Source organism: Camelus ferus, chromosome 17, assembly GCF_009834535.1.
Source record: "Camelus ferus isolate YT-003-E chromosome 17, BCGSAC_Cfer_1.0, whole genome shotgun sequence".
Taxonomy (NCBI): Eukaryota; Metazoa; Chordata; class Mammalia; order Artiodactyla; family Camelidae; genus Camelus; species Camelus ferus.
Window position 1 is genome coordinate 13,934,844 of NC_045712.1, and position 14,258 is coordinate 13,949,101.

General features: G+C 42.1%; 1 protein-coding gene and 1 long non-coding RNA gene across 2 annotated transcripts in view; one reads left to right on the forward strand and one right to left on the reverse strand.

Moving 5' to 3' along the window:
* The window catches only part of ADAMTS9 (ADAM metallopeptidase with thrombospondin type 1 motif 9), a 156,812-nt gene that overhangs the window by 78,194 nt on the left and 64,360 nt on the right, over positions 1-14,258 (forward strand). The window contains 5 exon segments of the mRNA XM_006178299.3: positions 1,659-1,763; positions 1,896-2,063; positions 3,878-4,147; positions 8,769-8,930; positions 11,168-11,344. Coding sequence (XP_006178361.2) covers positions 1,659-1,763; positions 1,896-2,063; positions 3,878-4,147; positions 8,769-8,930; positions 11,168-11,344 — 882 coding nt within the window.
* The window catches only part of LOC106728856, a 29,922-nt gene continuing 28,727 nt past the window's right edge, over positions 13,064-14,258 (reverse strand). The window contains exon 6 of the long non-coding RNA XR_004312054.1: positions 13,064-13,091. This is a non-coding gene — a long non-coding RNA (uncharacterized LOC106728856). The remainder of the gene's footprint in view (positions 13,092-14,258) is intronic.

Sequence of the window (14,258 nt, forward strand, 5' to 3'; positions counted from 1 at the left end):
TCCAACCTGTGCTTGTCCAGCAATTATAACCATAGTTTGGCCACAGATTCAAGATTTCAGCAAAAATCAACAAAAATATTCTGTGAGAATCAATTGGCTATATGTAGGTTAAAATAAAGAATTGTGTATTTTATGGTTATTTGTAAGTTGTGTGCTATACATTCTTTATAGTATACAGTAAAACTTAAACATATATATATATACACTTACCAATATACATGTGCATGTAATGCGTGTGTGTGTAGGTATGCATATACATATCTACCCACTACCATGCACATCTTAAAAGAGCTGATTTATAATCACTCACGAGCACATTATTCCATGTGGACCTTGATTTTGGCATCATATGTAAAGAGAAGACTTGGGTTTGCCCGTCAGCTTTGTTAATTGCAGAAGCGGACTTGAAGCCAGACTATGCCCAGAACGCACACTCTGTGGCCCCAATGTGCTACTTCCCCTCCGAGCATCCTCAGTCTGATGCTTTGCATCATGTGTTTTGGATGGCTGAAGTCTCAAGAAAGTCAGTGACTGTGGCAGTGTTGGTCATGTTGTCATCACTGATCACTGAACCAAACATCACTTTGACTTGTGTCATCCTTATTTTTATTACTTTATTGAAATATTTCCGAACCACTGCCTGATAAATGCCTGGGAACTGTTAGCTACAACATCTCAACAGTCAGGATGTGAGGATTGTGTGACCCCCTTAGAGATTCAAACATACTTTTCTAAGTTATTCTGTGGTACCCATGGACTGACTGTAGGGAAGTTCCTGCAGCTGTGTCATGTGGATAAATTGTTCACTGTGTGACAAGTTCCCTGTGCCTTCCTTTGGATCCCGGGCAGAGGAATAGGCAAGGTCTGGAGCCAAATAACAGGGTTTCCCATACAGTTTATAAGCTCCCTAAAGTGACTTTAGCAACGAGCCTCCAGCACTTTGCCCTGTGCCTGGTACCTCTTGGACATTTAATGGATATGCATTTAATCATAGAATATCTGCTAACCACTGAGACTGGGAATGATTGTGAGCAGATGTGTACTTCCGTTTTCTCATTTGTAAATCTGGGAATATTAGCTACATGTGGGTGACCTCAGTCCATCATAGGGATTCCATCTCTGAGTGACTGAGGGGTGTGATGTAAATTCTAGACATTGGGAAATTGAATACACCTCTTATATCCAGATTTGACCTTCTTCAGGACCTTTGGAGGTAGCTTCGGGTAAACTCGGAAAGCAAGTTCATGATTAACAAATTCTGGTTAGGAAATGAATCAAAATGTAGGAACAGAACTTGGCCTTCAGAATTAAAAACAAATTAACAATGAATAATTTTCAAAGGGTATCCTGATCTTTCCTAAATTATGTGCCATCTTATGTAATATCTTTTTCACACAAGCAGGTGAATAAATATGGTTTTAAAATCATTATGTAGATCCCTGCTCTGTATTAAGGCACCCACAAAGTGACTCAGATTATATCCCATTTTATAGTTGAATTTACAGTTGGAGCTGAGAGGTGTCATGTGACTTGCCCAAAATCATACGGAAGTCTGAGATCTTAGAATTCTTAGTTTTTGTATCTGTGTGTGCCATGACCGTTAAAGCGCACGTTGACTGAAAGGTAACTTTGGCTTTTTCTTCCCGTCTCGTGTCCAGGACTGTGAATTACCATCTTGTCACCCTCCCCCAGCTGCCCCGGAAGCCAGGAGAAGCACACACAATGCTCCAAGGACCCAGTGGCGATTTGGGTCTTGGACTCCAGTAAGAAATAGAATGGAAGAAGCAGAGAGGGTGGAAGGGGAGGCAGATGTTCGTGACTATAGAAAGCAGGTTTCTATCCAGCCAGTGACCGTTTCAAATAACATTTCTGCATTATTTTACTCCAACACCTAGTGTTCAGCCACTTGTGGAAAAGGTACCCGGATGAGATATGTCAGCTGTCGGGACGAGGATGGCTCTGTGGCGGACGAGAGTGCCTGTGCGACCCTGCCTAGACCCGTGGCAAAGGAGGAATGCTCTGTGACGCCCTGTGGGCAGTGGAAGGCTCTGGACTGGAGCCCTGTAAGCAAGTGATTTCTTTGGAATTGGGAGAGGACTTAGGGGGGATCCTAAGGAGGATGGCTAGTTGTGGGTCCCCAAAGTCAGTGGGTACTATTTTAGAATTGGACTTGGTCTCTGAGGAGCTCTTCTCCATGTATGTGCAGCTGGTATGAATCTTAGCCAGATGTGCCAGAAATGCACATTTTTTAGTAAGTGTGTAAATCAACTTACAGTCTACTTAAGCCCACATCCTATTGGGCTGATTGGAAAATCCAGTCTTAATTGAGTCCAGTCCCATTAGATTGTAATAGGCATGTGGAGGACCACAGTGGTAGGGAGAAGTCGGGGAGCAAGGAGAGGGCCTCTTACCTTAAATTTGGGTGCCTCCTGCATCCTGTGGTCCCTTGGAGTCCAGCGCCTCTGGCTTCCCTGCCAGGAGTGAGAAGTGGGAATCCTCATGCGATGCTGGGGACCCAGCCCCCTGTGCACACCAGCCACCATCTGTGGACTTTCATAAAAGAAGAAAAACCTTTGTCTTCAGGTAGCTCCTGCTTTCTGCCTTGCAAAAATGCCAGAGTCCAGGAAATAAAAAACTTAGGATAGGTGAAGAGAATGGAGATGAATATCTCAATAAATACCAGAATACATACATGAAATGTGAGAGATGGATTCAAAGAGAGCTATGTAAAAATCCAGATCTTGACATTAACTGGCTGCATGACCTTGAGTAGTCTGGTTTAAGTCCTTGAATCTCATTTTCTTCTCCTCTGAAAAGAGACCACAAAGATAAGTTACCTTACAAACTGTTGTTAGGATTATTTGAGATTATATCTGTTAAATGCTTAGCACAAAGAAGGTACTCAATAAGTGGTCTGTAATCTCACTCTCATGCCCTAAGCATCCAAACATACGTTTATACATCTATCAGAGCCATCTGTCTACTCACCAGATATTTGTAAAAGTTTAGTTAGAAAAGCAGCGACCGACTATTAAAGCCCTCACCTTTCCTTTGGAATGGAGATCATTCCAGTGGAGATTCCAGTCAGTGAGCGGATAAAGAAGTATATCACATAGCACTAGATGCTGACAAGAACAAGGACAAAGGTCAAGCAGAATAGTGGCAGAGAGAAAGAAGAGAAGTGCATTTAGACAAGGTGGTCAGAAAAGGGCCCACGTTGCGCTGAGCAGTACTTGAATGGAGTGAAGCAGGTAGCCACTTGGATATCCATGTTGTACAGCAAAAGGGAGAGCAGGGGCCAAGACCCTGAGCTGGGGATGCTCTTGGCCTGCTCAGAAAGCATCCGTCAGGCCGGTGTGGCTGGAGTGCAGTGAGTGGAAAGTGATCTGAGATGTGTCAGGGAAGTAGCCTGTGGCCACATCATCAAGGACCTACTAGGTCAAGGTAAGAACTTTGGACATTATTCAGAGTGAATTGGGAAGTCAGTAGGTGAATGACATGGTCTGACATTCATTTGCATGAGTCACAGTTCATGATATGTGGACTACAGACTTGGGTTGGGTGGAGGCAGGAAGGAGTCAAGATTACAAGCTGGAGCCCAGCTGAAAGGCCACTGCAGAAGTCCTGGCATGGGACAGTGATGGCATAGACTAGAAAGGTGATGACATAGATGGTGACACATGACTTGCTGGGGATCTGTTTCAAATACTGAGCCAACAGGGTTTTTCCATGAAGCGGCCATCAGGTGGGAAGGAAAGGGAGGAGACAGGGATGACACCAAGGTTTTTGGCCTGAGCACCTGGCTGAGTGCTGGGTCACCTACAGAAAGCGCACTTTCACGTGACCCACTCCTTCTCTTTCTGAACATCCAATGTAGTGCTCCATGACGTGTGGGCAAGGTAGGGCGACCCGGCAAGTGGTCTGTGTCAACTACAGTGACCACGTGATTGATCAAAGCGAGTGCGACCCCGAATATATCCCAGAAACCGAGCAAGACTGTTCCATGTCACCTTGCCCTCAGCGGACCCCAGACAGTAGCCTCGCTCAGCACCCTTTCCAGAACGAGGATTATCGCCTCAGGGGCGTTAGCCCTAGCCGCACCCACGTGCTCGGAGGAAACCAGTGGAGGACCGGCCCCTGGGGAGCAGTGAGTATTCACTGACGTCTTTCCCAAATTTGCTCTCTTCTCTTTCACTTGATGTTGGGCTTGTAGGGAAACAAAACAGAAACACCTTTGGAGCATCTTTATCTCAGGAGGGATTGATGTTGTGCATTTTCATTTGTTGGGGTTAACTGCAGTCCCAGGAGAGGTGTCACTCGAGACGGTCTGCTCCCACCCCTAAGCTACCTTAACTGGGTGGAGGAAGGGTGTCACTTGATCAGGTGGCTTCCTGGAAGGTACTGAGGAGGCCCTGATTGATCCTGCAGGTGGCAGATGGCTCTCACCTGAAGGAAAATTAAAAGGGCAAAAGAACTTTTTTGAAATGGAGTTTTCAATGAAAGTCATTTTCGTTCTTGCTGTTTTCCAGATGAATGTAGTCTTGAAGTGTCACACTTCCTAAGCAGTTTGTAATAGTAGATCATTGTCCTGGATGAGGAGAGGAACGCTAGTCTGGGCAAAATCTGTGCTTAGAGGAGAAACACCATGACTTCATGGTTATCCACACAGGCTTTGAGGGCATATACCTCTGTTTGATCCCAGGACTTGCTCTTGCAAATTTTGGGGTCTTCAGCAGGTCCCCTCTCCTCTCTGAGCCTGTTTCCTCATCTGTAAAACAAAGTGAACAATAATTCCAGCTTTCCTGGGTTATTGTAAAAATTAAATGTAATGATGCAAATAAAGTGTTTTACCCTCTGCCTGTCACAGAATGAGAATTTAATAAATGTCAACAGTTATCTTTATCTTTATTATCATTATCTTTGTCCTTCAACTTAGGAAGACCCTAGTACTAAATAATATTTAAATTAAATAATATTTAATTAAATTATGCAATTATTAATTATATTAAAGAATATTTAATTAGGTAATTGATTAGATTAAATAGTACTTAATATTCAAAAGGAAAATATACTCTCAAAATTTTCAGAAGTTTACACTAAATAATTTTCTAAAGAATAATTATATTGTGGGATACTGGACATGTCTAAAGTGGGATAATAACGGTAGTAAGGGGCCCTGGATGGGTATAGGGCGTTAGCTGTTTATTAATAACTCAGGGGTCTTCTTTTTAATTGTTTACTATTAGTTTCCTCCCAGTACTGCTAATTGTGTTTCATTATTTCTAGACTGAAAAGCATTAGAAGGAACCTGTCAGTTTCCCACTGTGGTCATGTTTCAATAAATTAGGTTCACTTTCCTGTGAATGCTGATAGCCACTGAGTGTTTCCACAAACTGCACCTGTTGGCTGTAAGCAGAACATCTGCTCAGTTGCCCGGGACCTTTACCACCTCATTCTCCTCCCTTGCCTCCCACTTTAAGACTTCCTTTGCCGGGGTTAGAAGAGATTTGGGTTCTGAGAAATTAAAGGGTGATCAAGAGAGGTCATCACTGAGTGAGTGTCCCATGATTTTTCCGGTTGAAAAAATTCACAACTCACACGTTTGTATTCTAACGATAGCACTAGAACTTAAAAAAAAAAATGCATTGAAAGCTATTCTTATTTGGGACTACATTTGTGGATAATGCATTCCTTTAAGATTGAATGATTCTGCCCTTGGGCAGAGTTCCCAATTAGGGAGGATTAGGTAACCTTTTTGCAGCAATGGGCAATACCATTCTCCTCCTCATTGTGCCTGTTTTTTGTTTGGGGATTTTTTTTCCCTAGATTAAGTGAGGCTGAAGGTGGACAGTGTGATTTTTCAGCTCCAGCTTGATGTGCCTGACTTACTCCCAGAAGTGGGTGGCGTGTGTGTGCATCTCTGCGTGGCAGGATGCATGGTTCTTCCTTCCCTCCACAGCAGGAAAAGCAGCAGAGTCATGAATGCTGGAGAATGAGAATCCAGTGCTTTCAGTGGATTCTGGCATCAGAACCTCATCTTACAGCACATTTCTGCATAAACTTGAACCTTGCATGAGGTTTTCCGTGTGTTACCAATTAGGGGGTCTCTGGTTGCAAGCAAAGGAAAAGAAACTGACTCTTTCAAGGGAAAGCCAAACAAACAAAACTGTTCATTTAGCCCCAGTAGAGACTGAGGCCAGAGCATCTTCAGGCATCTAGCTCAGGGGCTGGCAAATGTTTTCTGCAAAGGGCCAGATAGTAAATATTTTCCATTCTGTGAACCATACAGTCTCCATCACAACTAACCACCTCTGCTGTCTTAGCACAAAAACAGGCATAGATAATATATAATCAAGTGCACATGATTGTGTTCCAATAAAAGTGTATTTATAAAAAGCAGCCGGCAGGCCAGATTTGGCCCCCAGGCTGTAGTTTGCAGTCCTAATCTAAGTGGAACTACAGGATAATTCCTTTAAGGCATTTCTGGCTTGATGAATCCTTTTCAACTCTGAACCACCCTTGAGTTGCTCTGCTCAGAATTCAGATTCCCAGGGAAGTGCAGAGTATCTTAAAAGACCGTCCCACTAAGGTGGCATCCACTGGCGGAGAAGTGGTTCCTTGAAGAAAAATTGGGCTGCCAGGTGTTAAGGGGAAGTGTATGAGGCAGGTAAGAGAAACAGATGCCCATCACCTCTTGCTTCCCTAATGGTCATTCTCTCTTGGTTGGTCCATTGTGGAATATAGATGTCAGGGTTTGTTCCAAGAAATTTTTACCTAGGAAAATATATCTATCTAAAGAGGACAGGAAAAGTGTTAACCAGAGGAGTCCAGAGCGAAATTCTGCAACATGAGAATGGAACTAAGAATCTCTGTTAATCACCAGATGACAAAATTGGATGTGGAGAAAGAGGATGTGCAACACTTCACCTGTGTGTGGAAGTAAAAGACCCAGACCTGCCCTGGTTCAGAACTGTGCAGTGCACATTCACGACCGGGCAGTGCAATTGCTCGGCCCCCAGCTAAGTGCTGTCTCTGATCAGGGTCTCAGTAGGAAGCACCTGATTGGTCACTGGGCAGCTGGTGGCTTAGTTGATCTGGGATCTGTTATCCTTTCTTGCTCCAGTTAGCCATATTGAAAGGAAGGTAGCATGTGGTTTAGAGAGATTGCTTCCAGAAATGCTGATCCGACCAGGCAGTAAATCCTGGGATCAGCACTCTGGAGCCAGTAGAGATACAAGTTATGACATTGATGCTCCCTAAAGGAGCTTTTATTGGCACAATAACACAGGTGACATAATAAAGGATTAATACAAGGATGTATTATCAAGGAAAGAACTCAAGGGAGAAAATATTCATTCCATATCTATTTATAATCGGGAAGTTCCTTCCTAACATTTTATATTCTGGTCCTCAAACAAAGCCGATTAAAATAATAGTTCTCTGTGTTTCTTACCTATTAAGCTGTTTAAAAGTAGAAAACAAATATTTCCAAGTTTAAAGTAAGTATCAGAAGCCTCAAAGAATAGAAGGTAGGATTTTTGTAAATCAGAAATTACCTGTGTATTTTCTCTGACAAAATTCTTTAATCTATTTTCCCATTCTGCATTTAAAAATGAAACTCAATATATTTTAAAATCATTGATAGTTTGACCAGCCTAGGCAGGGAAATTGAACTGAGGCCCCATGCAATAAGGAAAAAAAAAATAGATGTATTCACATCTTTGTGTAGAAGAAGCCGACCAGCAAGAAGCAGTGTTTATGGTTATTTTGAAATAACACTGGTTCGAGCTGGGGTTTGATAGCACGAGGTAGCCATCAGAACCCAAGACGCAAAACAGGGTTATTACAAAGGCAGTTTGACTTGATAATTCGTGAGAATGGCTTGAGGGACTAGATGGTTGTTTATAGCCAAACAGATTTTATAAGTGACGGGTCAGAGTGAAGGATACTAGCAAACACATTTCAAAAGATGATGAGATTATGGGAAGAAAAAAACACTCAAGATGTAAATAAATAAGAGAGCTATGAGAAGCTGGTTTGGGAAGTTAACTGAAGGGCAAACATAAATTCTGTGACAACCATGAAAGACAGCACTAGGCTGAAAAGAGGTTTGCCAATATGGAATTCAAGTAAGTTCACCGGGGGATAAAAAGAAAGGAAGAAAACAGATCTTGCTACCATTAGCCCCTGAAGCAGAGGCTTTTGTGAAGAGAGAAGAGAACGTTACCTGCCAGGAAAATGATACGTAAGGGACATCTTATGATGCTTTCCTCGGGTAATTGAAAGAGTTAATATGGAAGCTTAATTTCAACAACTGGCAATTCCTTAAGCCTGGAATTTGATCCCTGTGTTGAAAAGAAAGTCAAATGTTGATTCTAAAAAGGCACTTGCAGTTTTGGGGGAATAAAAAGAGTTTCCCAGAGGACTATGGTATCAGTCAAAACCTCTGAACCTCTCAAAGAGGCAGAGGATAGATAGGACTGCTTTGGAAATCACAAGACGTTATCACTCATTAGGCATTGATTAAACACCTACTGAGGTCTAACATGTGCAAGGGGGAAGCCACGTTTCTGCCTGCCAGGTGGTTGTAAGACGTGAGCATTAAGCATCCCCACAGAAGGGAGGTTCTCATGATTGTTTTCTGTCCATGGTGGATGGCTTGAGAACTGTTTCTGTCACTTTTGTCTCTGATCTTTCAACCAGTTGCTTTTTGTGTCCCCGAGATAGAGGTGGGGGTTAACCTGTTGACTGATGTCTGCTGTCTTCAGTGTTCCAGTACCTGTGCTGGTGGGTCCCAGCGGCGTGTGGTTGTGTGTCAGGATGAAAACGGATACACCGCCAATGACTGCGTGGAGAGAATAAAACCCGATGAGCAGAGAGCCTGTGAATCTGGCCCTTGTCCTCAGTGGGCTTATGGCAACTGGGGAGAGGTGAGAGCGAACCGTCCACTTCTACATCCTTTGGGGAAAAACAGACACCAAACAGTGTTATTGTTCATAGTTTATTTTAAGGAAGAACTAGTTCTCGTCAAACCTTCTCGATTTCGGATTAACTAGGAGACCTGTCTTAATTCCGCACTATTTTTAAAAGTGCATTTATTACCAAATAGAGACACCTTGAATACACTGGAGAGAAAAATTAGGGAAGAATACAGATGAATGCTAGTTTAAGTTGTTAACCTCTGTTGACTAAAACATGGACGCTTTTAAAGTGATTGAAAATATGTGTTAAATCAGTCAATGGAAATTTTGCCATCCTCTTCCTAGTTCTGAGGAGTTTGTGATGCACCCTTATTCCCATGGCATCATGTTTCCCAAAATTTCAAATCCCCAATGAAACTAGAATAAATAGGAGCTGTTACTCCTGTCAAAGGTGATGTGTTTTAATCGTAGAAGTGAAGAATTAGCTGTATAGTCGCAAATGAAATTCTTCAGCTGTTACCTTTTAAGAGCTGCCTGTTATGACGGGTGAAAGGCAAGAAAGCATTTCGAGCAAAACGAAACTGGGTCCCACTCCCAGCCCTGGCTCTTATAAGCCTTCTGGCTTTGACAAATAATATAACTTCGCCAGATTTCTGTATTCTCGTCTGTAAATGGGAGTAATAATGGCACTACTTAACAGTATTCATGTGTGTTATACAAGATAGTGCATGTCAAAACCTAGCGCACAGCCTTCAATCAGAGTTAGCTGCTATTCTAATAATGACAGTCGTTAGCATTACTGTTATGGGGGGGTGTAATTAGGTTTATTTAGTTATTTAATAGAGATACCGGGAAATGAACCCAGGACCTCGTGCATGCTAACCACGCGCTCTACCACTGAGCTATACCGTCCCCCCAACTATTATTATTAAATGGGGTTTTGAGCCATTATCATGCGTAAGACTTAGATGCTTATTGATTGTGTTTAATTAACAAAGAATATATTTCTCTAGTCTTAAATTCACAGAGAGGGCACAAATGTAAAGTTAGTTGAGTTGTTCTGTCTTGACTGTAAAATGTATAAAATCAAGCATGAGGACTAACATCTTGGAGACCTTCGTGCCAAGGCAGGTGGGGGAACAAATGAGATGGAGGTGTGTTAGTCCACCACACTCCTGGCTAACCAGAATCGCACGTCCACACTTCATGGTTTCATACACGTAACGCAGTAGTCATAAGCAGTCATAACGGAAAGTTTTGTTGACTTTCTTTGATAATACGTCATTCTAGGGGGGCTTTGCTTGGAAGGCCGGAAGGGAAAGTCAGGTTTTGAGACTTGTGTATTGTGAGTTTCCCAAAACTCCTCGTAAAGATCTGTCCTGTAAGGCCTGTGCTTAAGCTTCTGTAATTGGATGGGGACCAGGAGAGTACACGCATTTGCTGGGATGCTTGCTGTCAGCACGGACCAGATCCTTCCAAATTCTGTGGGCGATCTGGCCTTGACACAGCAGGGAAACTGTCAGTGTTCCTGGATGTGAGCACAGCAGTGCTGTCCAAGAAATACAGCTTGTTCCTGCCTCAGAAGTGTGGGCCTGGCCAGCAGTCAGAACCTTATCCAGCGTTCCCACTGCACTGTTTACTCATCCTCAGGGAAAACCAGCGTTGTCCTCAGATTCAGAGATAGTGTAAAATATTTTAACGTCACAAAGGTCTATGGAGACTGGAGTCACAGAACAGCCAGAGGTTGGTGACAGCTTCTTAGAGGTTGCCAGAAAATAAAACCAGCTAAGTCGTTATTTCCTTTATTTGGTACTGAGTGGTTTTGAGATTTTTGTTTGTTTGATTTGTGGTTTTGACTACCTCAATGAAAAGACTGTAATCTTATCCTTGACATTTGCTGTTGAATTGACCTTGATCAAGTTAACCCCTCTTAAGCTCAGTTGCCCCATATATAAAATGCAGTGAATACTTACCCTCTCATAATTACCCTCTCCTCTTGCTGAGTTAATATATCTAAAAGCCCTTAGTATAGGTGAAGAGGAAATGCTCAGTAAACAGTACCGGCCATGAAGGCAGAGGGCTCCAGTCTGCTGTACGTATTACTTTTGGTAATTCATTCTGCCTGCGGACTTCTCTTGCCTGATACCGTAAGAGAGTTTGGCTAAGACATTTTTCCGATGGGAAAAGAAAATTTACCACCAGCTGTTCAGACAAAATAACACCAGCCCTCCTTTTCCTTCTTGCAGTGTACTAAGCTGTGTGGTAGAGGCTTGCGAACGAGACTGGTGGTCTGTCAACGGCCCAACGGGGAACGGTTTCCAGATCTGAGCTGTGAAATTCTTGATAAGCCTCCAGACCGGGAGCAGTGTAACACACACGCTTGTCCTCAAGACGCCGCATGGAGCACTGGCCCTTGGAGTTCGGTACGGCCCTAACTTTTCTGTTTGCTAACGACATGATCTAACTAGCATGCCCGATTCCAAGGTATTCTGGGGCAATCCTCTGAGATCAATAATTATCCTACTGGCAAGGGCATCCCTGAAACTGTGCTGTAAACAGTCTGTTTGCTTCCTACTGACCTACAGCAGAATTAATTTTTCTTGTCATATTGCCAAAGTGACTTTACCGAATACATGTACCTCATATAGGCCTGGTGCCAACGCCAAGAAGTAGCATCCTTTCCTAGAACTAGGCTATATATGTGTGTGTGTGTGTGTGTGTGTGTGTGTGTGTGTGTTTAAGATACTGAATTGTATAATTATTGAGCTCCAAAGTGATTTAAGCAGACAACTCAAAAGCAAGTATTCTTTCCTCTTCTAAGCTGGTAGTTTTGACTTTGGCAGGAAGATACCTGCTTATTGAGGCCAAAGCAGTTTTTTTCTTCAGTGACTATACTTTGCCTCTCTGTGTGACTCGGGTACAGTTCTCAACACAATCACTACAAGAGCTATGCCCACAAAATCGACTGAAGTCATTTGGATAATTCAAAAGACCAACCGTGGACTCAGTGACCTGATGCCCTTTCAAGGCATCTGAAATGTTCTCTCTCTCCTATCAAGACACAAAGCCTGTTTGAGACCATTTTAGTTCGGTCCCAGGCTTCTTTGTGATCAGCTTTTAGCTGACATTGTGAGACAGGTTTGCCACTTGTAAATATTATGTGAACTTGTGGGGCAGCTCTTGGCAAACAGAAGAATCGGCTGTGTCAAAACAATACTTTGGCTAAATCGTGCCATTGGCTTGGAGCTGCTAGGGCTGTTTGATGTAAATAGAGTAAACATTCCTGTAAATACATAAATTGCACTGAAACCGAATTCATATTATATGAAGTCATATCCAGAAGGCTTTTTTATTTCAGAGGGTTCTGGGGAAAAGTCTTAACCATTCCTGAAACTAAAAATCAGATTAACTGACCTGACATGGCCAATACCTGTTGACGCTTCTAAGAGTCAAAGGTTTTGGTGTCTGCAGGTTGAACACTAGCTGTATAACTACTGTGCTTTGTGTTAAGTAGAAATCTAGAATTTATAGAGTGGCATCTCCACTGGTACTATTCAGCTGAGCTGTAAGGATCTGATTCAAGGGCGTTTCGGATGTATTTATTGTTCACCTAGAGTATTTTGTCTGCAATCCTGGCACTCTCCCAAAGTGAATATTTTTTTTAAAAAGATCAGAAATAATCTTAGCATGTCAGGACCATCTCTGACATTCCAACTTCCCAAAGTCACCTACTCCATATTATTTTTCATGAAATTTTCCCATGATACTTCACCCTGATCATTCAGCCAACACCAACACCACACTGGCGTTACATATCAGAGAGTCCAGTTGCTCTCTAAAAAGTTGTGTTTCTTTAATATTGACCAAAAAACATCTCCTACCCCTCAGAGGGTGTGTGTGTATGACATAATCATATCATATTATATATTATATGTTGTATATAATATATAACACATACTATATAATATGTATTAGTTTCCAAAGCATTCCTTCTTGAAAAGTTTCTAAACACAGCTTAATTTCTTTTTTTTACACAGAATCACCACCCTCTCCCACAGATATTTTAAGAGCTTAAATGCTTAAATTGTAAAATATGTTCTGCTAATTAATGTAACTGAAGACTTTCAGTTTTTCTTATTGGTAGTTGTTCTCGGTCCGGCTCATAGTTTTCTGAAACACACACAGAAAAAGAGAGGGAGAGATTGTAAATGCTCTGTAGTGCACAGAAGCAAATACATGGATTTTAAAAATATTTTTGCTGCCTGTATGATTTTAATGCCTCCTTGGTAAAGTGATCATTATTTGAATATATATTTAAATGCCTCTGCAGCCTGGGAGCAAGACCACTTCTACAAGGCTTTTCACTGTGATTTTTTTTTAAACTGAATCAAAAGCATTTTATTTAAATAGATACATTGTAATATATTACTTAAAGTACACGTGCAAGGGCATCCTTTGAGATTCTTACTGTAGGGTTTGGATTTTACTTTTATGTTGATTTTTTTTTTTTTTTGGGATGCTTTGGAACTGTCTTAGTAATTCTAAATTGAAGCATACCTCAGTGAATTGTGTTAATAGCCATAAAGCCACTTCCATGGTGCTTGATCATTGTAAATGACAGTGACATTAACAACAACAAGTATGTTTGAGGTGCTAACATGTTGCTTTCAGCAGAAAGCAAAGTAGATTTATTAGAGACCAAGGCCAGCCACTAGTCCTCCTCCGGCTAAGTTGCTTTCTTTCCCCAAGTCCTCCCACCCTGGAAATAGTATGAGAAGTGACTGCTGCTGTGGGAGTAGGCCTTTCTCAAGGTCAAGAAGGAGATAGCCTAGTTCAACAATTGTTACTAAGGAGCAGTGTTTAGGAAACACAAACTCCAAATTGCTGTTAGCATGGCTTCCAGACTCTGGAAGCTTCTGTGAATGTAGGATTCACGTACCCCATTTTAAGACCCTTAGTTCTGGCTCAAGTCACTACAGATTTAGAATCCTAATTGTGGAAAGCATCTTCCCCAGATTTCCTCTCTTCTGTCTTCTTCTGAACGTAACCTTGCACTCTGACTTGGTAATGTTTTGTTTTTGAAATAAGGTTCTTACACTGATCTGCCAATTGCATGCACACGTCCCGTGACTAGAGGGATAAATTGGAAAGAGAGCTCTATACTGTCAAAGTACAGCAGGAAGTAGGTTAAAAAATCTGTACCATTCTAGCATAAGCTGATCCAAGATATTAAAGTAAAAAAGATTGCTAGGTGATGTCACCTACCCAAGATGGTTCTTTGTGCTTTGCCCCAGGCCACATCGTACTTGCTGATCATCTTGGAGATTTTGGTTCTCC